Source organism: Bactrocera oleae, chromosome 4 (genome assembly GCF_042242935.1).
Source record: "Bactrocera oleae isolate idBacOlea1 chromosome 4, idBacOlea1, whole genome shotgun sequence".
NCBI lineage: Eukaryota > Metazoa > Arthropoda > Insecta > Diptera > Tephritidae > Bactrocera > Bactrocera oleae.
Genome location: NC_091538.1, coordinates 44,322,746 through 44,347,422, shown reverse-complemented (window position 1 = coordinate 44,347,422; position 24,677 = coordinate 44,322,746). Strand labels below are relative to the sequence as shown.

The following is a 24,677-nucleotide window of genomic DNA, read 5'->3' as shown; positions in this document are numbered from 1 at the left end:
TTTAATTATGTAACTTTTATATAATGTATTACTACTATTGATGAAATCGAATGAAATAGTCATTTTTAGTAATTCAAATACATGAAATACATGTGCATGGAAAATCCAAATTACAGGCTTTTATTTTACTTAAATCTCTTTTAAGCTATTGCATATTCTATCGCGGGGACTGAATCAAGAAATTCCGTAACGGAAATAAACCTAACACGCTTAATGTTTGTATATCTGTCTACATGCAACATATGTATGTATATATGTACACTAATTAATTCATGCGATTTATTTATGTATGAGCATGCATAGATATCGACGCATATTTTGCGAGCCATGGAAAAGTATTTTCGAATTGCGGGGTTTGCGGGGTTGAGACTTTTCCCTTCCAAAAGAAACATCAGAAAGTTGTTCACTTTATAATTTTTAGATTTTGCCATTGTCGTTAAAAGACACTTGTAGGCAAACGCATGTTCAACTTCGCTGATAAAAATTTTATTTTAAAATAAATAATGATCCACAAGAATCCACAAACAAACATGGGATCATCATTGACACGGTATTTTCCAGATATTATATTTAGAGGATATCAAATCTCAAACTTATGTTTCTTATTTCAGTTACCATTAACCTATAATTTCAATTCCTAAATAATTTACATGTATTGTAAGATAATAAAAATAGTTTAAACAATATTAACTTCTCATTTATTGAATAAAAGGAAAAACAATTGTTTTCTTATCGATCACCACGCTCAAAAAGTGTAACTTGTATTAATATCAAAGAAAAAAAACATACTACATTAAAAAAAAAATAATAATTATTATAATTGCATAAGTTGATAAAAAATGCTATGCAAAAGCTTTACTGCGGCAGTCCCTGAGTGCCACACGTATTTTTTTTGTACCCTCAACAGGTTATATTAAGGTTGCCCCGAAGCTTGTAACACTCAGAAGGGAACGTCTGAGGTCCTACAATATATATGGTACATATATGTGATCAGCGTAACGAGCTGAGTAAATTTTGCCGTGTCCAGACAGGCAGTCTGTATATACGCGAACTATTCTTTCAGTTATTGGTATAAAGATCTAAAATTATGAACACGTCCTTTTCTGCCTTAAAAGCTGTTCGTTTGTCGGACCGTCGATATCGGACCACCATAGCATTCAAAAGTTCTCATACAAACTGGCCGATTAAAATCCGGTTCTTAAATGGAAAACTTTTTTATTTAATGAGATATCTTCATTTAATTTGTCACAGATTATTTTTAAAGTGACTCATTAAAATAAAGAGAAAGATGTTTTTTCTTATTAAGTATCCTTAATTCGACTTGAAGATTGTGTATATCACCTGTGCAGGGTATTATAGTTTCGGTGAAGCCGAAATTAACGGGTTTTCTTGTTTTTTTAATAAACAGCTATAATTCTTCCAGCTCATCTTAATGATTATATTATATTACTTAAATATTACATATTGAAATGATTCAATGATTATATTTGTGACCTAATAAAAATTCTAAAAATATTCTTCAAGTTAACTAAAAAGTCTTCTATTCGATTAATTTAATGATATTTGTTCAACTCTACTATACATATTGTTATTGGAATAAAAGCTATTGACAAATACCTCAAAGTAAAGTCAACTTCGATATTTCGAATCAGATTAATTTTTATACTCTCGCAACCTGTTGCTACAGAGTATAATAGTTTTGTTCACCTAACGGTTGTTTGTATCACCTAAAACTAATAGAGTTAGATATAGGGTTATGTATATATAAATGATCAGGATGAAGAGACGAGTTGAAATCCGGGACTGTCTGTCCGTCTGTCCGTCTGTCCGTCCGTCCGTGCAAGCTGTAACTTGAGTAAAAATTTACGTATCTTCATGAAACTTGGTACACGTGTTTCTTGGTACTGGGAGACGGTTGGTATTGCAGAAGGGCGTAATCGGACCGCTGCCACGCGCACAAGACGCCATTAAGTTTAATGTGCATATCACCTAAACCGCTAAAAGCTATAAAAACCTTAATTCACTGGGAGCAAAGTTTTAGCACCTCTATTAACGGTGTGAAAATGGGTGAAATCGGGTGACAAGCTCGCCCACTCCCCATATAACGGTACTGTTAAAAAATACTAAAAGCGCGATAAACCAAGCACTAAACACGCCAGAGACATTAAATTTTATCTCTGGGATGCTATGAGATGACTTTATAGGAACCGCGTTCAAAATTAGACAGTGGGTGTGACACCGCCCACTTTTAGGTGAAAACCCATATCTTGGGATCTGCTTAACCGATTTCAACCAAATTCGGTGCATATGTTATAGTGCGAAAATGGGCGAAATCGGACTACAACCACGCCTATTTCCCATATAACACCATTTTCAATTCTGATTCTTTCACTTTCCACTATGCATATAAAGCAACAATGATTATATCGGGGTAAAACTTTGCGTGAATAATACGTTTAAAGTATGCCACCTTGTGACCAAAAATTGTCTAAATCGAACCAAAACTGTTCAAGCCCCTAAGTACTAAATATGTAGACCGCAGGTCCTATAGTTGACCTTCTACCGAAAATATCAGTCAATCCACAAATAAATCTCAAAAGAGTATACTATTTGACTTTGTTACTTGTTTATTATATTTTAATAATATTAGATATAAGAATTTGCTTTCCTCGCACTTATTATTCCTAATTAAGTAATTAAATAATTAAATTGCACAACAATATGTTAGTTTATATTGACATGTACAAGGTGCCGAAGACCCACAAAATCGTTGTTTAAGTCGAATAAAATTGACTCTATTCAAACCAATTTATAAGAAGATTCAGCCTGTTCATGAGGGATAATTCGTTTCATAATCGCATAATGGTCCAATGATCTTAGATATGCGTTCTTACTTAAGCGAATAACTTTTATCGTTAAGTTTCGGCATAGCATGCATATGTAAATCTATAATTTGTCATCTTTGAAGATACATCGAAACGACACGATTTTTCCTTTCAGTTTTCCGAAGATAATTCACATAATGACCGACATATTGGGCATAAAGTTCGCTGAAATAATGAAAATCATTATATGTAATATATAGGAACTGGGGTAATTCGTATATCGATTTCAAATATTTTTGGTATTGAACTATAGTATTTCTAGTATTATGCATTTACTTATTTGTCCTAAGATATCTTACCTATTGGCACACGGTACGACATATTGGTACCAAAAAAAGATGTTCAATGAGTTTAATTATATATATTATAGAATTAGTATAAAGAGAACCGGAAATTTTAAAATCATTAAATTAGGTATATGGAACTAGATTCACCCGATTTTATCCAATTTTTACACAAGAGTACATTATTATAAGGAAAAGATGTTCTCATTCATATGTTTCAAAGTTTGATCGATATTTTCGGTATAAGGTCAGACATAGCCAAAGAAGTCCACATATTAGGTATCTAGGGGCATGAAACCGATTGCGCCAAGTTTTTGCTGAGTTTTGGTATATCTTAAAAACACTATTTTTGCAAAATTCTGTTCCGATTAAGGGTGCTCGATTTATATTCTGTAGAGTGAATCAGCTGCGATTTAAAATTGTGTTATATGCGCAGTAGTCGGAGTTGTAGTCCGGTTTAACAATATAGAACAATAATGTCAGGAGAATGTTATGCACCAAATTTGGACGAAATTGGTCAAGTGCTTTCTAAAATATTAAATTTCACCTCCCATTGTCTTATTTGTACATTGAGTCTTCCATGCCATCTCGGGCGTGAACAATAATCCTATAGTGTAGTGTATTTTTTTACTAAGTTGTCACATTTTTAGTATTCCATCATCCGATTTCATCCAATTTTCCAGCAACTTTAGTTCATCGAGCTTTAGTGGTTTATAAGATATGTAATATAAAACTATTAAGGGACGAGGTGCCGTCCAATTTATAAAAACTTTTGAACCACAAATGACTTATACAACTTTATATCTATCTCTATTGGTGCTAGATGTTACAAACATTAGGTGAACAAAATTATCAATTAATTATAAAAAAATTATTATTGATGATATCAATACATAAAGATCTGTTCGATCCAACGTCTTCTTCATTTATGGAGTGCATTATTTAACCGATATATGTATGTACATAGGTATACATATATATATATGAATTTGTGTGTAAATAATACTGTTAAAAAATTTATTAAATCGTATGTGAAGGGTTAAAAAAGCTGTCAAGAGCTTTACTCAAATCCAAACATATATAATTAGGAAGTAATTCCATCAATCTACTGCATACTTTTAGGATGACAAATTGACAATGGAAATTATTCTTATGAACTAAAGCAGAGAATGTATTCATCAATTAATTGTCAAAAATTATTACATTAGATATATAGGGACTAAGGCAAAGTCTGGGGCGATATATTGGAAATAAGAGAAAAATGTACCGAACTCGTATTTTTTTGACATTAAACTAAAGTATATTCGAAAAAATATGTTCTCCCAATTTGTTTACGATAACTCAAACATTAATCGGTATATTCGGCATAAAAACAGCTATAATAATTAAAATCATTAAGTGTATTTAATTAATGGAGATTGAGGAAATTCACCAATCTGCGGCACCAAACTGTACTTTATTCAAGATTATAGGTATAAATTCAAACGGAAGTTTAAAAATCTTTATATCAGTTATATCAGGGGTAAGGGCCGTATTTAACCGATTTTAGCAACAGACCAAAAGATTGTGAGGAAAATATGGTCACTTAACTAAAATGTCTGGCAAATTGTTTAATGTTTTAGTTAGAAATAGCTATGGGAAGGGACGGAGTTCCTCATATTTGCTAACTCAGGATATGAATAGTTACAGTGGATTTTCGATAATATTCAATCGAGATGCCCTATTTGCGTGGAATCTTATATTTCATTAATAATAACTTCTGACTTATTTTACGAAGAAGTTATCAAATTGGTTTATATTTTATTAGTATTAGTTATCATCAACTATCACTGTGAATCCACGTTATAAAATTTACAAGGGGTAAGCACATATGACACAGTTTAAACAAAGTACATTTTAATTAACCAAATCTCTGCAATTGATTTTACGATAAAATATTTTACCGCCACTGAAGAATGAAGTTTGTGTTATTGTTTTATAAAATTCTTGCTGCGAACCTCACCTCAACTTTAGCGGGGTCGTACAAACTCTAAACTTCAATTCGTGTAAACAAACTACAATCAACTCGTCTCATATACACTCAGAATTTATAAAATAAAATAAAAAGACTCCACAAATTATTTGCTTTAACAATATTTGTTATTCTTTTCAAGTTTATTTGCCGCACTCTTTCCTCGTGCAACTTCAGTGAAGATGCGAAGAAGAAGACTCAAATGACTGAAATGTGTGCGCATTCGGATTTTTATAACAAAAACGTGACAAAATCATAGTGATCAAATGTCAATGGATAACTGTTTTGAAGAGTTAAAAAAGAGCGGGTGCTAAATATATTTTAAAGTGTTTCTTTAATTTACAGCAAATAGCAATTTGCATAAAGTAATATTTGATTTAAAATTTTTAAATAATTTTATTTAATATTTAGTGGTTTGCAATTACATAGGTTGACATTAGATCTAAAATAAAGGAAGTCGAATACGTAAATCGCTTTATATTGCGTAACAGTTATTCATACAAATTCTTATACCGCAAATGCCATCAATAATCGCGTAACTAGCATACTAAAATTTAATAAAATTAAACCAACTAAAATAAGTTCCCTACTATGTTTTGCGAATCGTCTTTCGTATTTTGTTCAATGGCTTTAGGTGGTTAGTTGAAATGAAAGCTTACAAGAATGTCTGGACATAGGCAGCCGTTTTTGAGCTATCGTTACGTTCAATGTGAATTTAATAAAATTTCTACATTTTATCACGCTATCATCTGAAGTTTTGTTTAGTTTGGGTTAAATGAATTTGTTGCAGATATCCCGTCTCTACTGACTGAAGACTGATTAATCGCAGGCGTACTGTTCAAATATTTCCGCACCCTCAGCTCATGCCGATTCCACCATATTGAGTTTCTGAAGTTGAGACCTTGGGGGTAGGTGCCCTTTTGATAACCAGAAACAATGTTGTGGTACGCCCCGCTTTCAAACTCTTATGCTTAAATACATGAGAGTTTGTTTAATAACCATTTTTTTCAGTCAGTTTTTGAAAGAGAACGGTGTTCGACGATTGAGTTTCCGGTCGATCAAGTAATGTTAACTGAGTATTCCACTTCGCTTTGGATCCATGCCACTATATCTAAATTTGGTGTACCCTTAAAAATTAAATTTTTAAACTATTACAAAGGGATACATCGAAAGTTCTATCCCTTTATGCTAAAATAAGTGCACTTGTGAAGGTTATTATAGCTTTGATGTAACCAAAGTTATGAATCGGTAGGCTATTGAAGTTAATTACTTTCATTCAACATTCAAAGTAAAACAAAAAATAAGGAAGCATAAATATTTACGAATAAATATTATTTTGTAAAATTACGAAAGGAAAGTGTGTTTCCAACGAGAATTTGAAAAAAAAAATATCGTTTTTGGAGCGTCACTTATGACGATTCCAACGTTCTTTGCGACAAATGTAAAATAACTTTTTCGGTTGCTGCTGGTGGAGGCAATGATATAGAAAATCATTTGAGGACAAAGAAGCACAAAGTGGCAGCAAATGCTTATCTTCAAATTTCAATCATATCAGATTTTTTCATCGGAGAGAAACCAGATTTGAATCTATCGACGATGGAAGGCGTGTGGACATACCACACAAATGATGAGGATCATAGTTTCAGGTTTGTTATTCAAAAACTCATTAAAAAAACAGCAATTTTTTCAAACATTTTATTTTACAATAGATCAAACGACTACGCAACCAAAATATTTCGAAACTGTTTCCAAATAAAAGATTTTCGTGTTTAAGAACAAAAAGTGAAGCGATAAAAACCAATGTTTTTGCACAATACGCATTGGAATACCTCAAGTCTAATTTACAGAAAGCCCGATTCATTTATTTGTCGACTGACGCTTCCAATCTCAAAGCAATCAAGATGTTTCCTGTCGTCATTCGTTATTTTCTTCCATTATCTGGAGTAAATGTTAAAACAATTGAACTTTGATAAGAAAAAGGATGAAACGTCGGATATAATTTTTTCATTGATTAAATGAGTCTTGGAAAATTTTGATTTGACTGACAAATTGATCGCTTACTGTGGTGACAATGCGCAAATTAATTTCTGTCGCGTTGATCGGAAAAGTGAAGGAAATATTTTTGCAAAGTTAAAGAAATTAAAATCGAACATATTTGGTGTAGGTTAAAATCAATCTGCGATATTTCTGAAGACGAATACGATCAACTGGTTGGTTACTGCGAAATTCGGTTCATTGACTTGAGAGAAGCTTTGAAAACGTATTTCGACGAGCTTCCTTCACCCCTCAAAAAAGACAGATGTATCCGCCATTTTCTCAGTAATCCACTATCGAAGCTCTGGTTCCTGTTTGTTTATATACAAGTGAAAATATATTTTTATTAACTAAAATTTTTCCAAAATCGGGAAATAATTAAATTATTATCTCATTAATTTTAGTCCATAGTTTTCGAAGAAGGCGATGATATTTCAGCAGTTGCAATCTACAAACTCTTGAAACATTTAATTAACAATTTATAAACATCCAACATACATTTCGTTGAGCTTTCAGAGATCGTTGAATATGCACTGACACTACCAAGAACATCGGCACCAATGGAACGCATATTTTCCACCATTAACAGAATGTGGACAAATGAGAAAACTCGCCTATAAGTCAGCACCGTTAAATCAATTTTATTTGTTAAGAAGAATTTAAAATTTTCTTGTTTGGAATTTTTCACTCACTTAAAGTCGCACTCCGAGCGTCTCCGAAAAATCAGTCAACGAGAAAAAAACGTCAGACCGAAGACGTCTTCAACAATTCCGGAAACATCGTCCACTTCGTCAACTGATATACAAACGTTCGAACCAGACAGTGATTGAATCTTTTAATCATTTTTAATATTAATATGCTTTCTTTTTTAACATTTCCATTCTTTTGAATAAAGTTGCTCTCTCACCTTTTATATGTCGCGATTTTCAGTGAATTTAGTACGGGCTTTTGCCGGAAAAAATATGGTCACCTAACTCTGGACGAATAAAACGAATACTTTATAAGTATGTGAGTAATAACATGTTGCATAGAAAACTGGAGAAAGACAATAACCTATGGTATGCCTTTTGGCAGTGATCCCAGTGATCTGGGAAATATATAGTTATGAATGCGTTAAAAATGGTGACTACCGGATAAGAAAGGGCGATGAGCTACACGAACTTGCAGATGAGTTTTCGCAAGATTTGCGAGATAAATATTTTGTATGAACCATCCGTGAGATATAGAGAAGTCGTAAATCGTAATATCGCTGAATTTTATATTTAAACAAATCCAACGTAATATCAAAACCATTGTTGGGTATTGAATGGTTCCCTTAATAAAACGTTCGCCGTAGATTGTTGCGTGATAAATTAAATATACCTATCCCTAAAAGAACGGAGTCTTGTTTTACAACTTTTTATTATGTGGCAATTGCAAGCATGGCTTATTAGTTATTCCTTTTAGTGCGTATCCAAACATTGTGTAATAACCTACAGTTAAACTCGACCCATTACACCTAAAAATACTTCTACATGCACTCAAGTGTGTATATTGGTGTATTTTTTATGTGCAAACACCTTCAACATATTTAGGCGCCCGCTACTTACAACAACAGTCACTTACTTAAAACGCCGACACTCTTCTCTGCCACAACACACATGTATGAAAGTGTGTTGGTGTTTTTCTTACTATGAAAAATGCATCGTTGAGGGTACTAAAGTGAGCGATAAACCAGAAAACTTTCAACTTTGCACTTTACATGCAACAAATCAAAGCAGCAAATAAAGTTGGTGTTTGTGCTTTTTATTGTTGTATCGAATTGCACCAAATTATGAGGTATCTAAGCCAGACAGAGATGAACAAGTTTCAAATGCATACATAACTATAAGACAGTGCATAAATCTATACATAGACATATTTATTTATCGACGCCTGTAGTTGACTTGAACTATTCTTGCTGATGGATTGTTCCAGCGTCTTCGCTTTCGATTTTCTGAAACTTTAGAATCAGCAGATGTTACTCATATTATTATCTATAAAGTTTTTTTGTTGTTGCCACTTTTTTAAATTGATATAATTAAATGCATGCGAAGCAATAAAATGTAAGTATTTGTTTGTATATAAGAATGATGAATATAATGTAGGAGCAGAGAATAGTTTTCGAACATCGCCCATCATTATACGAATATATATTAGGGTGGTTCGATTGAGCTGGTTAAATATTTGTTTCATTCTAACTGATATATTTGGCACCGGTATAACAAAACTCTTGATTAGGATAATATATGCGGCCTCGGTCTACTGAATGCGTTGAACCGATGTTATTTACAGTGTTAGTTCAAATTTAGAGAATTTAGAGATATATGAGAGAGTTATCGAAATAATGATAATATCGAAACGTTTTCTTATGTTGTTCACTTGCGCGAACGGTTCGTTTATTGGAAATCAATTCGTGTTGTCATCCTCATTATATTGATTTAAATAACTCTATATCTATCTCCGTTAGTATGAGGGGTTACAAGCAATATTTACAATGATAAAGTTATTATACATACTCACTTTGGGGTTTTACAATATTTCGATATCTTCATTTTTACTTAATTTATCTATTTCTTCAACGTGAAAGAATTTATGTGCGTGGAAGATATTCCGCTCCGTCTTAAACCTTGTATCGTAAATATTGTTTGCAATGTATTTATTACAACCGGTAGAACCGGTAATTTATCGACTCGAGTGGTATTATACATTTTTGACCATTCATTGTTATTTAGGCTAAGTAAGAGTTGGGATATGGAGCACAAATTCTCTCTGCTTCAATTAGGGTTAGGTTTCACCATCAATCTCAGAGGATAATGTAGTAAATTGTCATAGTATTGAATATAGTCTTGTCTACACACTCCACAAAAGAACTGAATAAAGAAGCAAATATAACATTATATTCCTTAGCAACAACAAAAATAGCAACCCTCCCTAGTGTACGCAAATGCTCACCAAAAACTTGAAATGTGCTCATGCCATTGCTCCATCATTCAGCTGTGACTTATTACTCTAGTGTAAGAATTAGTAATTAATGCGTTAGTTCAACTACATACCGGACTTGCGCCTCTTCAATATCTCTTTTAGCCACCTTCGGTCACCATCGTTAAATTATAAAATTAATTTATTAATCGTGCAATGCTACAAATGTTGTTGCAATGTGTGGGAATCTGACTGTATTCGTATTTACAAACTAGCATCTGCCAACACATTGCAAATTGTTGTTGTTATTGCGTTCAACTACAATCAAATTTAAATTTATTACAAACTCCCCAAAGGCATTCGAACTTAGAAGGCTTTATTTGTACCACTAATTGCTAATGATAGTTCTTTAAAATCGTATGTTTTATACCTAATGAAGATGGTACACGCTAAAGAGGCCTCAAGCCACAGTACATCTTTTCTCATGGGACATACCATTCAAACAAAGATTTCTAGCTTATAAGTGGCAATTATATTATTTAAATATTGATTTATTTATATGAAATCCATATATTTACGAAATAATTATTAATGAATTGTTGAATATAATACGGATACAATAATGATGCGCTGACTTCAGAGAAATCATTTTAGAATTTTGTACAGATAATGATTTGATTTATTCTTTTTATTGACAGCTTTATATTATAATGGTCCCTAATTGGCGATTCCGACAAATTTGTAGCCTCTTGGAGACAAAAGGAAGGAAGAAAAATTTTATATCGATATTTCAAAAATTGATGGACCACTTCGCGTATATACAGACAAATTGACCGACATGTCTAAATAGGCTCAGCTCACCACGTTGTTGAAATACATATATATATACTTTATAGGGTCTCCGTCGTTTCCTTCTATGTGTTACAAACTTCGTGGCAAAGTTAATATACCTATTCAGGTTCTGGGTATAATTATGTCAGGCCGTTCATTCATGGAAGAATACATACGAGTATGGGTCAAAATAATCAGTATGACTAGACGAATAGAATTTCGAATGATTGGGACATACAATCTGTCTGTTCATGAGAGCCATTAAAATGTGTAAAACCTGCGATATATTCATGAATTTGGTACATGTGTTCCCTAACACGCTGACGAGTTTGGTTTTTATTGGAAAAAATATAAAGTTTTTTAACTGTGTAAACGTCATGAACTATGTATGTGTTCAGACTAGGACTCTTTTTGTTTGGGTGGCACGCTTTGTGTTTTTTTCCGTAACAGCTCGTTGATCGCAATTTGGCATTACTTTTCATTTTAAATGTTATTACCCCCTTTTTGTATGTAATATGCATATAGGTATGAATGGAAATATGCATAATATAATATATAATTGTAATGAGCGACAAAAGAGCCCCCGTCTGAGGGTTTTTTTACAACTGACTGCTGGTTGGAGACTAACCAAAACTACTTATGTCGGTAAAGTTTAACATAACTTAACTGGCAGAGGTTGCTAACCATTTTTCAACATGTTGCCGATTACGTTCTGGTTAAGCGCTTAACCAGACATTAAGAAAACGACTAAGTCATAGTGTAAGTGGGTCGATGGGTTATTGGTCGACAATCTGTTTCGTTTCTTACGAAAACAATTACTAATTGTTCGTATTAAGCATTTGTATAGCGGAAGTTTAGAGTTTGGAAAACGGTTTTGGGTTACAATTAATTGGTTTGGCAATATTATGCACTATATTGGGAGAAAGTAGGGTTCGGTAGAGCTCTTGACGTAACTCGCGCAGCAAGTCCACTGTCCATTTTATAGAAGATTTCGCGGAATGATCTTGGTTTGTGCGCTTACAAAAACCCACTCATGCAAATATTGAAGCCGAACTACCATCAAGCGCGTCGCACGTTCAGTGAATGAGGCCAAAACGAGAGGGCCACCGATATTGATTTTCAAAAGAAAATTTTGTTCAGCGATGAAGCTTGAAGTTGTTTAAGTACATATTAGCAAAGCTATTTGGGTACGCCGCAAAATTTTATCATGTAGTCTATACCAAAAGAGTTGTGCTATTTTCTTTAACAAAGGACTTCACCCTAAATTTCGTCGGTTTAAATGTCTATTATGGACAGAAAGATTCATAGTTATTGACCAGTTTTGTTGAAACTGGCATTGCTGCGATTAAAACCCACAAATACAATATTAACATTGGTTTTGTTCAAACTTTCATCTTGACTAAAATTCAAATCATGACAACTTACAACTATACAAGTACTTGGAACCCAACACTGCAGAGTTTAAAAGTTACTGATGTAAAATTAGCCTTCCGTATTCAGGAAATGCTATTAACAAATGTCAAAATTGTTAAGCATATATTTTGAATAGTTCAAATAATTAGAAAAACTTTTTTCCCCTTAACCTTGCCAAATGCTTCTATAATGGTTTTGTGACATTGAGTTAGAAATTTAAAATGGGAAAATACAGAAAATATTTAATTTTTCGAACATGGTTTTATTCGTTCATTTACACATCTTGTTTTTCCTAAATACGAGTACATAGAAATCATTACAATTAAAATGAAAAAGAAAACAGTTATGTTAACACAAATGGAAACGGTAAATAAAACATCAAACAGATACTTATTTATATACAGAAAAATTATAGCTTAAACATTCACAGAAAAATATAGTTTTATAACGATACGTTCTTTTCTCTTCTTCTTCACTAGCCATTTAAAATATTCACTTTCTTAAACGAATTATCATTATAATGGTTTATACAAATATTTATGTACACAAGTTTGTTTATAGTAAATTAGAATGTATGTATAGTGGGTGGATTTAATTAACAGATGAACTGAAGATACGAGTGATTGAGAAAAGCAGTTTTAGCTTGCGAAAATAAATTAACGCTAAAGAGGCACATTTTGTAGATAAGGACCTAAATTTACTGTCGCAAATTTAAGTAAGTGCGCACTTATGAGTATTTAGGTGTATAATGGGCAGCGTATTTTGGAATAGCGTCAGCGTATTGTGGAGGGCGATCGTCTCGAGGTTTGATATCAACACCGACATTTTAATAATTATAGCCGGTTTGTGGATTGAATTCACCACTCCCATGCCGACCGGGAGCACCTGGTCCACCCCCGGGAGCGCCACCTGCAGCTGGTGGCACGTACTGTGTACCAGGTCCACCAGCTCCACCGCGACCACCACCAAAACCACCAGCGCCAGCGCCAGGGCCACCACCGCCGCGTCCACCGGGAGCACCAGCACCGCCTCCAAAACCGGGTGCACCACCAGCACCGCCACCAAATCCAGGCGCGCCAGCACCACCACCATAACCTCCTTGACCACCGGCTCCACCAGTTCCACGACCTCCAGCTCCACCGCCGAAGCCAGGTGCAGCACCACCAGTTCCAGGTCTTCCAGCACTACCACCAAAACCAGGTGCACCACCAGCACCATAACCACCAGCTCCTGGACCTGCCGGACCACGACCACCAGCACCGCCTCCAAAGCCAGGTGCACCGCCAGGGCCACTTGGTCCACGGCCCCCGGGACCGCCGCCGAATCCAGGCGCGCCAGCACTTCCACCATAACCGCCTTGACCACCGGCTCCACCAGTTCCACGACCTCCAGCTCCACCGCCGAAGCCAGGTGCACCCCCTCCGGTTCCGGGTCTTCCAGCACCACCACCGAAACCAGGTGCACCACCAGCACCGGGGCCACCACCATAGCCTCCAGCTCCCGAACCACCCGCTCCGCTACCACGACCACCAGTACCGCCTCCGAAACCGGGAGCACCACCAGCACCAGATCCTCCAGGACCCCGACCACCAGCTCCACCACCAAAACCAGGAGCTCCTCCAGCTCCAGGACCACCTGCCCCGCCGGGGCCATAGTTATATCCACCTCCGCCTGCACCTCCAGCCCCACGACCACCACCTGCACCACCACCTGCACCACCACCTGCACCACCACCTGCTCCTCCGCCGAATCCGCCTGCTCCTGGTCCGCCGGGTCCACGACCACCTGCACCACCAGCACCACCTCCAAAACCTGGAGCTGAGCCTGCACCGGGACTACCACCAAAGCCTGGTGCCCCACCCGCTCCTGGACCGCCTCCGTATCCCGGTGCTCCTCCTGTTCCACGACCACCAGCTCCACCACCAAAACCTGGGGCACCACCAGCTCCGGGACCACCACCATAACCTGGCGCGCCTCCTGGCCCACGACCGCCAGCACCACCACCATATCCTGAACCACCTCCGGTACCAGAACCGCCACCAAAACCTGGAGCTCCACCAGTTCCTGCACCGCCAGCTCCGGATCCGCCACCATATCCACCTGAGAAGTAGAGAGAAGAAATAATTCAATTCAATATTAATATTTTTTTTTGCTTTTTCCAATAACGTACCACCAGTACCACCACGTCCGGCACCACCATAGCCACCAGCTCCTGCTCCACCACCTGCGCCGCCATATACTATTAAGTACACCATAGGGATTAATTAGTTAACAACTTTAAAAGCAATTTGAAAGTAATTAAGAGGAAATAAGCATCAAAAATTATCAATTAATTTGATTTCAATTTTTATATCACACTTAAAAATTGACAGGTAACTCACCACCAGCTCCAGTACCAGGTCCGCCGGTGTAGCCACCGCCAGGTGCTACTGAGATACCCTGCGCTGCCAAAGACTTAGCAATTTCTTCAGGAATTGGTGGTGGGGTTGGCAGGGCATCTCCAGATGGTTGAAAGCCGTTCTCATCAGCAATATATGAAATTTCAACAAGTTGACCCTCCGGATTTGTGTACGAATACGTGCCCATTACAGAGGCAATTTCATTTTCTGAGCCCTTATTTTTAATTGTGCCCTCTTCTTCTGCCTTAATGCCATTACCGGTTTCATAACTAAAGCGATAATTACCGTCGCCATCATTTTCGTTTACGTACGACAGTATTGGTATTGGTGGGCCGGAAGGTTGTGCAGGCCCCGAGGGACCAGGACGACCGCCACCACCAAAACCACCACCGGGCGAGCTACCGCCACTAAATCCACCGGGAGCACCACCCCCGCCTATGGGCCGACTAGGACCGCCGGCGCCTGAAAAACCGCCAAGTCCAAAATTACTACCGCCAGGACCTTGCAGGCCCGGACCGCCACCCGCACTGGCTGCACTTGCCGGTGGTGGCAGGTATTTGTTGTCCAACCGTGCGCTTTGCGCTACAGCTAATAGCGTTATGAAGAGTTGCTGAAATCGGAGAAGCAAGTATGTATGTATTTACGTGCATATATACAAACTTAAATAAAAAACTTAAAAACAAAATATTATCGTCGTATAATATTGAGGATTTTCTGTAAAAGATTCCTCTAATAATTATTTTAATTATTTCTATGTTAGTTATATCATTGTCCCAAAAATTATCGATAAGGTATCTAAAATAATTGTATTTCTAAATCAACGGAATACTTTTTATTAGACTGATACTGAATGGGAGGATACGACCCGTAGCATAACAATGTTTTTATCGGTGCACTTAATCCTGTCGTAAAAAAATTCAAAAATAGCGACAGTAATTTTTAAATAAATGGACTGAATACCGTACTTACGCTAAAAAGTCTGTGTAAAACAGAATATTAAAACATTCATGAGCCGATCAATAAATTATTGGTAAAGTACTCGAATAAAGTTTCGAAACCCTTTCTATCGCTATTATTTGAAATATACACCTTGATATTGAAGCCTATTGATGCTTCTTTCATATTTAAATATGATTACTCTTATTTTAACTCAATATTTATACCCTGAACAAGGTATATTAAGCCACGACGTTGTAACACCTAAAGGGAAACGTCAAAGACTATATATACATACTTGTATATAAATGATCAGCATGACGAGCTGACTCGGTTTTTCTACATATGTCTGTCTATCTGTATAATCGAGAACTAGTCCCTCAGATTTTGAGATATTCAAATGCAATTTTGCACACGTCCTTATCTAACCAAAAAGCTACTAATTTGTCGGAACTGCCGACATCGGACAACTCTAGCAATTAGTTGCCATACAAACTGGCCGATCAATATCAAGAAAAAGGTCTTTTATGCTATAAAAATGCACCTGTCAAAGGTATTATGGCTTCGGTGCGCCCGAAGTTAACGATTTTTACTTCTATTAATATCACAAAACTCAACTTGTGAGTCACAGGTTATGTAAAAAGCCTTAAAAAGACATCATTGCTCTGAAATCTTGCATACATAGCAAGTAACTGTCTATATAATTTACAAATTCTCACATTTCTTAAAAGAAAATATATTCAAAACGTGAAAAATTAAGTGATCAGTAACATCTTTTTAGTCAGCAACAATAGCAGGCCAATCAACGTCGTCAGCGACACTTCGATGATCATTAGCAACAAAGTGAAGGGAATCGCCGCGCACCCAAATGCGAAAAATATAAAATTAAATAAAATCAAACATAGCGGTTTGAAGACACTACAACAACAAAATATACATAAAGACTTTCATGTAAGATTAATAATAAGTCTCGCATATATGTTTTCGCCAGATTTGTTGCTGTTCGCCTAGTAGGCCAGCCAGCAATGAGTGTGAACTGTAAGCTACTGCCTGCAATATTGCTAAATAAAATATAGTGGCTAACTAAAATAAAAAAAAATATATATGCAACAACCAAACTAGTAATAGTAACAATAACAATAACAAACTAAACGCTTAGTTTGTTGGTGGCATCTTCACACTAGAGTTAGTTTCACAGCAACACTCCTATTTTTAGCGAATATTGCATGCACATATCCATTTGAGTGTGTGTGTATGTGCATGTCTCCATATGCATATGCCTGCACCGAACTTATAGCAATTCGATCGACCGATTCAAATAATTGACAATTTCAACTTAAAATGGGAGGTAGGTCAGTAACAGCAACAAAAGCGGCGCTGCAACAATTCCACAACCAAAGTCAATACTAGCGATGCAACATGGCAAAATCAGGCAGTGTTAATTACAATATATATGTATGTATATATATGCAACTATGAATGAATGAACGCCTAACTGCGACACGTTGCGCCGCTGCTTGCCGCGCGCTCCACCGGCAGTCGCCAGGTTGCGTATACGTCGCGGCAGCCGCCGCCGCGTGGCGATTGTCTGCATGAGAAATGAGTTTGGTGTTGTGGCTGGGATTACGGTTATTTTGTTTATTTTTTTTGTGTATGGAAAACATGCTGTGGAATTTCTTCTTTGTCGCTTTTTTGCGGTTTTTGTTTTTGTAATAGTCATTTCATGCATCTTCTCACGTTTTTGATTTACTTATGGTAGATGCGCCGTTTTTATTGCAACTGTGCTTTGCGGCATCATAAACTTAAAATTTTATGCCAAGATCTTTTGCCAAAGATTTATGTTTGGATGCGCTGCTAGTAACTAAGTGCTTCCCCTGACTGCTGGCACTTGGTTGTTATTGTTGTTGCCACAAATAGTTTTGCTTTATGTGTGTTCATTCGATATTCCTCGCGATAACTTTGGTTATTTGATGTTTTTTTCGTATTTGATTTTTTATATATTGTTTTTTTTTTTGTATTTTTGTGTGCCACTTTGAGGCACCTTCTAAACCGTTCTTTGACATTTATTGCTCAGCGCCAGCTAACTTTTAGCCCCTCTCTCTCTCTCTCTCTTTCTCTCTTTGTCACTCACAGGCATATGTTTGTTTCTTTTGTTTGCCAAGTTTGTTTTACAACTGCGCCAGAGTCATCATTCAAAAGCTCAACCATGGTGGAACCAACAACAAGAAAATTACTGCATGCACCACACATCTATATATGTATTTATGTATATCTCTCTTGGTTGCATGATTGGCTAAAATTACTTGTACATCTTTTCTGCACTTCACGTCGGCTGCTCACCACGAACACGCTGCAGAAAATTATGATAAGTAGATGTGCTCACATATATGTACGTATGTGTGTGTGTTCACACTTTGCCGCAGATAAACGGTTACCACGTGGTTTTATTTAAACGCAACTTAAGTTATCTTTAATAGTAAATATAAAGTGGCATTTATGTGGTTTTGGAGTGTCAAGTTGAAGTTTGTTTTAGAGTGTACAGAGAAGGGAAGGGAAAAAAGATGTCGAAACGTTTTTGTTTTTTTGATTTTTTCAGTTCGAGTTGCTGGCTACATTAGTGAGAATTATTATTATTATTTTTTTACAATGAGTTGAGAGTGTTATGGAGTACAAAAATTTAAATTTTACTGTTATTATTCCGACTCACGTAATTAGCTGTATAAATTATGTTAAATACAACACTAAAGGCAAAAACACTACATCTTATTTGCGAGTTTTTTACGCAGAAAAAAATTAAATAATTTTTAATTAGTCATGCTCTGAAATGTCTGGATAGAAGAAGCAATTACAAGAGCACGCGGCTTATCACTCGGGCAAAATGGTTTCAGACCTAGCATATCAATAGTGGTGGCAATTGATGTCTGTCATGAGGAGTGTGGGAGGAACGCACAGATGATACAACAAACTCAGGCAAGTTGTCTAACTCGTTACCCTGGATGTACGGAATGGCTTCATCAGCGCTCAATAGCATAACATAGCTGAAATATTAAAAGAAATATGTAAAATACCTACTTATTTCAGCCTAATGGTGACAAGCTTCTTGAAAGACAGAAGCTAGATGTAGAAAACCTCTTAAGAACCACCAACCTTAAAGGTCACGTCAGGAGCTCCGCAGGGATCAATACTTGATTCAGCCCTTTTGAACGTCTCTTTTCACGGTATATTAACCCTCGATAAACACCACACGAGACACTGAAGATGCGCGGAGGAAGCTAAACTAGGTGATAATTAGAACACATATATAGCTTCACACGCGAGGCCGGCGACGGTTCCCTAGAGAAGTTTTTAGTGACCTGAAGTGCTTTGATGACACAATGATGATGCGAAAATAATTTTTCTCATTCTTTTCTTAGTCACAAGAAGTTTTAAATTTACGTTTCTTTACACCTTATAATCACTTACATTTAAATGCTTGAGTTGCCTACTGGTCGGGCCTACTTAACGGGAGCGGACCCGGAATTGTTCGACAACAGACCATAAAGATATTTGGGGAATGTGTTCTACCGATACAACAACAACAATAGTAATATTGTGCTGTATTTGCAGGTACAGCGTTGTTATTATACGATATATACAGTCTACAGATCAATATATTTTTTTGTTACTAAGTGAAGGTTCTGAATATGAATAATGTTTCAATCCATTTAGTGACGTAATTATTATTGGCCTCAAGGGCCATCCCTGCAACTTCCCTCTAATTTCATACGCTAACGTTCAAATTTCGCTTTTTTCACTGCTTTTGAGCACTTCGAAACTTTTCGTTTTCGATATCTAGCAAGTAAATCAACCGATTTCGACCCGGTTTGCGGCAAACGATGTGTTTCTTCAAGGTTTAGAACTGATTAGTTTTTGGTGTCGATCGGTCAAGTCGTTTGGAAAAATTTTTTTCAAAATTTTTATTTTTGAGATTTCTCGAAATCTACTGGTCCGATTGGGTCCAAACTTACACGAAATTCAAGTGCAATGAAACCCTTTGGAATGCGGTTTAGGTTATTCAAATCGGTTGAGCAGTTTAATAGCATTAAGAGGGTCACATACGTCCACACATACATACAGACATACGGACATCATCGTAGAAATGTTCGGGGAAGCTTTCTCGACCCTCAGAACGTCGAGATCTGTTGAGAACTCGATTTTTGCAAAATGGGGTGAAACCAATATCTTCCCGATTTTTAGAAAATTTTCCATTTTCTTAGCGGAAAGTTAAAAAAAACTACATATTAAGAAAACAAAATGCTTTAAGGCTCTAAACGGATGCTGGTTTTTAAAGCTATGAAAGCTTTAGAATTTGTGTTGAAATTTGTTTCATTAATAATCTTTAATTTATGAAAGATCTTATGTATATAAGTATCTTCTATTACTCAAAACTGAATTAATCATTTTAAAAAATCTCTAGAAAATGTCTTTTATGGGCTTAAAAACCATACTTAAATATTTAACGGCCATTTAAAAAACCATATTTGTAAAACTTTAAATATTTTTGAATTTTTTCTATATCACAAGTAGCACTATGTGTGGTTAAGCATCGAACAAGGCAAAAACGAATTATGAAATGTATATATTTTATTATAGTAGTAATTATTTGGCGACCTGCTAAAGCACTTTTTTCCTGCCAGCACCCACTTGGCGTGCACACTTTCAGAAAATAAACGGTTTCAACGCTTTTTGCTTACTGTCAATGCCTGACAGGTCAATCACAAAAAACCTACTACCTCTTTAATTATGCTTCTATTTCGTGAACTATTTCGTAAATTGCTGAAGAAAATTGAGCAATTTGATTGAAACTTCATGCAAACTAAATCCGCTTACTACAAATCCAATTAACTGCTAGCAATTATCACTTATAAGATGACTCAATAGCTGGGCAGCTTAAGTAATACTTATCCGCATTTAAATATAAGCTGTAGAATTAATCGACACTCACTAAAAATAGCTTGCTATTAACTAACTTGAAATGTTATTTTTAATTATTTAAGCATTCGCTGTCAGTATTTACATCATCAGCGGCAAATGTCAGTTCCGTCATAAAATTCTGCAACTCGGCTGTCATAAAGAGAATCCCACACCACAGTTATGATTTGTGTTCGTGTGTGTATGTTTGACATAACTGGTGGCAACATTGTCAACATATCGCACGAAAGCGAGTGAACTCGTGGAAAATAGGCTAACCCCCAAGCGAAGAGTTGAGAGCAACGAAAAGCGATAAAAAAACAACAATCTAAAGTATAATAATAACAATAAAAACTAATGCGGTTTAAATAGTTGACATTTGCAAGCGGCAGCAAACAAGTGGAATGACAACTTAGCGCTGTTGCACAAATTTATGGATGTATGTGTGTAAAATGCCATCGCATACAAGCTGGTGAACATGCCACAAACAGTTGTTCGAACATTGTATTTGCATGCAGCAATATTTGCGGCAGAACAACGGACATTTCGGCTACGCCTGTGCCCAGCAGCGCATCAAATTTCCAATAACAACAAAAAATTAAAAACGAAAATCGCAAAAGAAGCGGTGCATATTGCCAAAGCGTCCAACAGCTGTAACAATTGCTGCGCCAAGCGCATCCGTAACGACAATATCCACGAAAAACACGAAAATTGAACAAAAAATAAAATTAAAAAATAAAAATAAAAATAAAAAATAAAAATCAAATAAAGCGCGGCAAGTTGCAGCGTCAGGGCACCGGTGGCAACACACGAATCGTGACTAATTTTTGTTGTACTTCGACACACCAACGAAATATGCACTGCTCTTGCTTGCATCTTTGCGTATCACCTTGTTGCTGCTGGGTAGCGCATTTCGCTTTGGTTTTTTTTTTCATTTTGTTTTCCATGCACTTTCGGGTGATAGAGTTACAGTTTAAGCCAAAAACGCTTTTAATGGCCACTGGTGACCAACCCAAAAGTCTAACGAAGTGAAGTAAAACAACAAAGTCATATGATTATTACCGTTATTAGTTAGATTACTACCGTTACTACTTAGAAGTTGCATTATTTGAAGGACTTAATCGTTGCTCGACTTGATTGACATATCATAGCCGAATCAAATGGTAACTAAACGCTTGTAACAGCCAATTAATACGCCAACTCTTTGCGGTCGCTGCCTCTTCTTCTTATTTTCATTCTCATTCTCCAGCGCCACTCGCTTTAATTCAGCGCGTGAATTTCGTCAGTAGGAAATTCCGTAAAATTCCGATTGGGAAATGCAACTCGCGTGTCTATTTTGGCAGCTGCTTTCGGAAGAGCATAAATCCAACAAAAACAACGAAAAAAGACGGTTTGTCAGTGGCAACGTTGATCGATAAAAAATGCTTAAACCGCTAAATCAGCTAACCGACAAGCTGCCACCGGCAATCGCATTGCCAATCGCACGAGAATTTTAATTTATGCAAATCAAAGCTGACTAGCTACTATTACGGTATCTTCACTGCGCTGCTGTCATAGTCACGTCTGCGTAGTGGGAGAAAATCGGCTGCCAGTATAATTTATGCGAATGCTTGAGAATTTTCCATTAATATGTACATATATTTGTATACATTTGCGGTGTCTTCCGAAAATGCTTTGTGCTGCTAGACACATGTTGCAGCAACATTTTGCCAAAGTCTGTACAATGGAATGTTGTAGGCTATTTGTTGTTTATGCATGTGAGGTGTGCGAATCGGAAATATCAAATTGATTGCATGACATACTGGACTGATTGGTGGATCCGCGTACAAAAAGGTTTTGAAAAAATATGTATAATAATAAAAACAAAAAAATAAATATCGGAAAAATTTTTGCTAACTCTTTTGTTTCTAAAAGGCAAAATAGTTTTAAGAAAACGGAATTAAAATAAAAATTACGTGATAACTCTTACCAAAAGTATCGAAAGTCTTTAACTTTGTAGTGAACATTTTTACTGAAATTTTGTAGCTTTATTGGCTTTCAAACAACCAAAGATACCTTAGGCACTTTTTTTTGCATAATTTCAAGAAAATACCTTAGAAACATTTAATTCAATGTTTGTTGCTTATATCAATAATATTGTTGATCCGATGTCGATTCGGATTTTCTGTAAATAAAATACCGCTATTTACCGATTCAAGAATCAAATTTGTCAAAAAATTGTTTGCAAAATATTTAAGTTGGAAGACATTTTTAATTCATTCAAACTGACTTTAAATAATGTTTGTAAATGATGTGTGGGTATTTGTGAACACTAACATGCCTGTAAAATAAGGAAAAATGTTAACTTCCGCTGCACCGCAGCTTTAATACCCTTCACAGGTGTATCTTTGTATAAAAAAAAGGGTATCAAAATATACTTTTCTTGATTTCGAACGGTCAGTTTATATGGCAGCTATGCGCTACAACGATTTGATTTGAATAATTTCTTTGGAGATTATAGAAATGCCTGGAATAACAATATATTTCAAATTTCGTGAAGATACATTTGTCAAATACAAAAGTTTTCCATACAAGGACTTAATTTCGATCGTTCTGCTAGTTTATGTATGTATTTTATATATGCTATAGTGGTCCGATATCGGTCCCGACAAATGAGCAGCTTTTTGAGAAGACGTGTGCAAAATTTTTGATCTATATCTCCAAAACTGAGGGACTAATTCGCGTATGTACAGACAGACAGACATGGCTTAATATACCCTGCTCATGGAGAAATTGTACTTTTCCTTCAACAAAATTGTAAATATAGGTAACAATGAGGTCTTTAACAGAAAATCAATGGGATATGGCAGAAAATAACTGTATCAGCCGTATCGAAATAAAATTTAAATTAGTGGCCGCCGTCTTTAATTAGTACACATACTATAAATCCATCTACTTAAGCTTTACATACAACAACTATAAATTCTGTGTGAAATATTTTTACTTAAAATGTGATATTAAGTACAAATTTGAATATAAGCATTTTCAATTTTCAATATTTTTTTTAAACAAAAACAGAACCGAAGTATTGAAAATTCTACGTTAAATATTTGCTTTTTTAATTATTATTATTTTCATTTTTTTTTTGTATTTGGCTTACAGTTTAACAATTACATATTTTTCTTATAAGCCAGCCTATGTTCTTTTGATTCTAAAGACAATTTTTTTTAATGAACACAAACTCCTCGATTTTTTTCTTATTTTACGGCAATTTTATCACAATTAGAAAACAAACACCGTACTAAGTAAACAGTAGTCACACACAAGCTTACATGTATTTTAAATTATTTCCATACTCACCACTCTCATTTTCAGCGCAGTTTAATATCCTCCCAGAAATATTCGAAGACTGCTCTTCCCAGAAATATTCAAACACCGCACAATATATGGAACGAAAGCAAAATTTTTAAAAATCCTTTTTTTTCGAATAACTCGTCAAAAATTCAACACACCGTTATATTAAGCACTCCAACAGCACTTTTATATTTCTCTACCGATTTTCACAGTTTGCTTCACACGCAATGGAAGTCGCTACACACTCGAAATATTCCTTATGCTTGCTGTTGTGATCCTGTCCACAGCTGCCTAAACGCTAACCTCTTTGGGATGATCTAGCGCAAAAATTCGTTTGGAGCCGCACACTTTGACTCCGATCTATTGTTCGCAATGATATGCTGTCAGTGACAAAAGTTCTCCGCCTTTTATACTAGTTTCGTGTATTGAATGTTTGGCGCCAAATTGAAAATTGCAAATGCACTCGCAAATACACAAAACACAATCTAAAACACAAACCCCCCTACACACACACATCAACATGCATATGCGCTAAAGAATCACATTGCGGCTGCGCAACACACACACTCCTGTTGACAGTGTTGCAAACTCATCTAACCGTTATTGTAAGCGCTAATGTCTAGTTCGCCGGAGCGTCGCTGCAAATTTTGTCTACAACACC

General features: G+C 36.0%; 1 protein-coding gene across 1 annotated transcript; it reads right to left on the bottom strand.

Annotated features, from left to right (window-relative positions):
* Window positions 1–13,120: 13,120 nt before the first annotated feature.
* On the bottom strand, window positions 13,121–24,395 carry Cpr47Ef (Cuticular protein 47Ef). The gene is made up of 5 exons (XM_036362666.2): window positions 24,175–24,395; window positions 24,023–24,071; window positions 14,780–15,407; window positions 14,569–14,637; window positions 13,121–14,498 (listed from the first exon to the last, which is right to left on the bottom strand). Exons 2-5 carry the CDS (start codon window positions 24,029–24,031, stop codon window positions 13,225–13,227), a joined length of 1,980 nt encoding a protein of 659 aa, XP_036218559.2. The 5' UTR covers window positions 24,032–24,071; window positions 24,175–24,395; the 3' UTR covers window positions 13,121–13,224.
* Window positions 24,396–24,677: the final 282 nt, after the last annotated feature.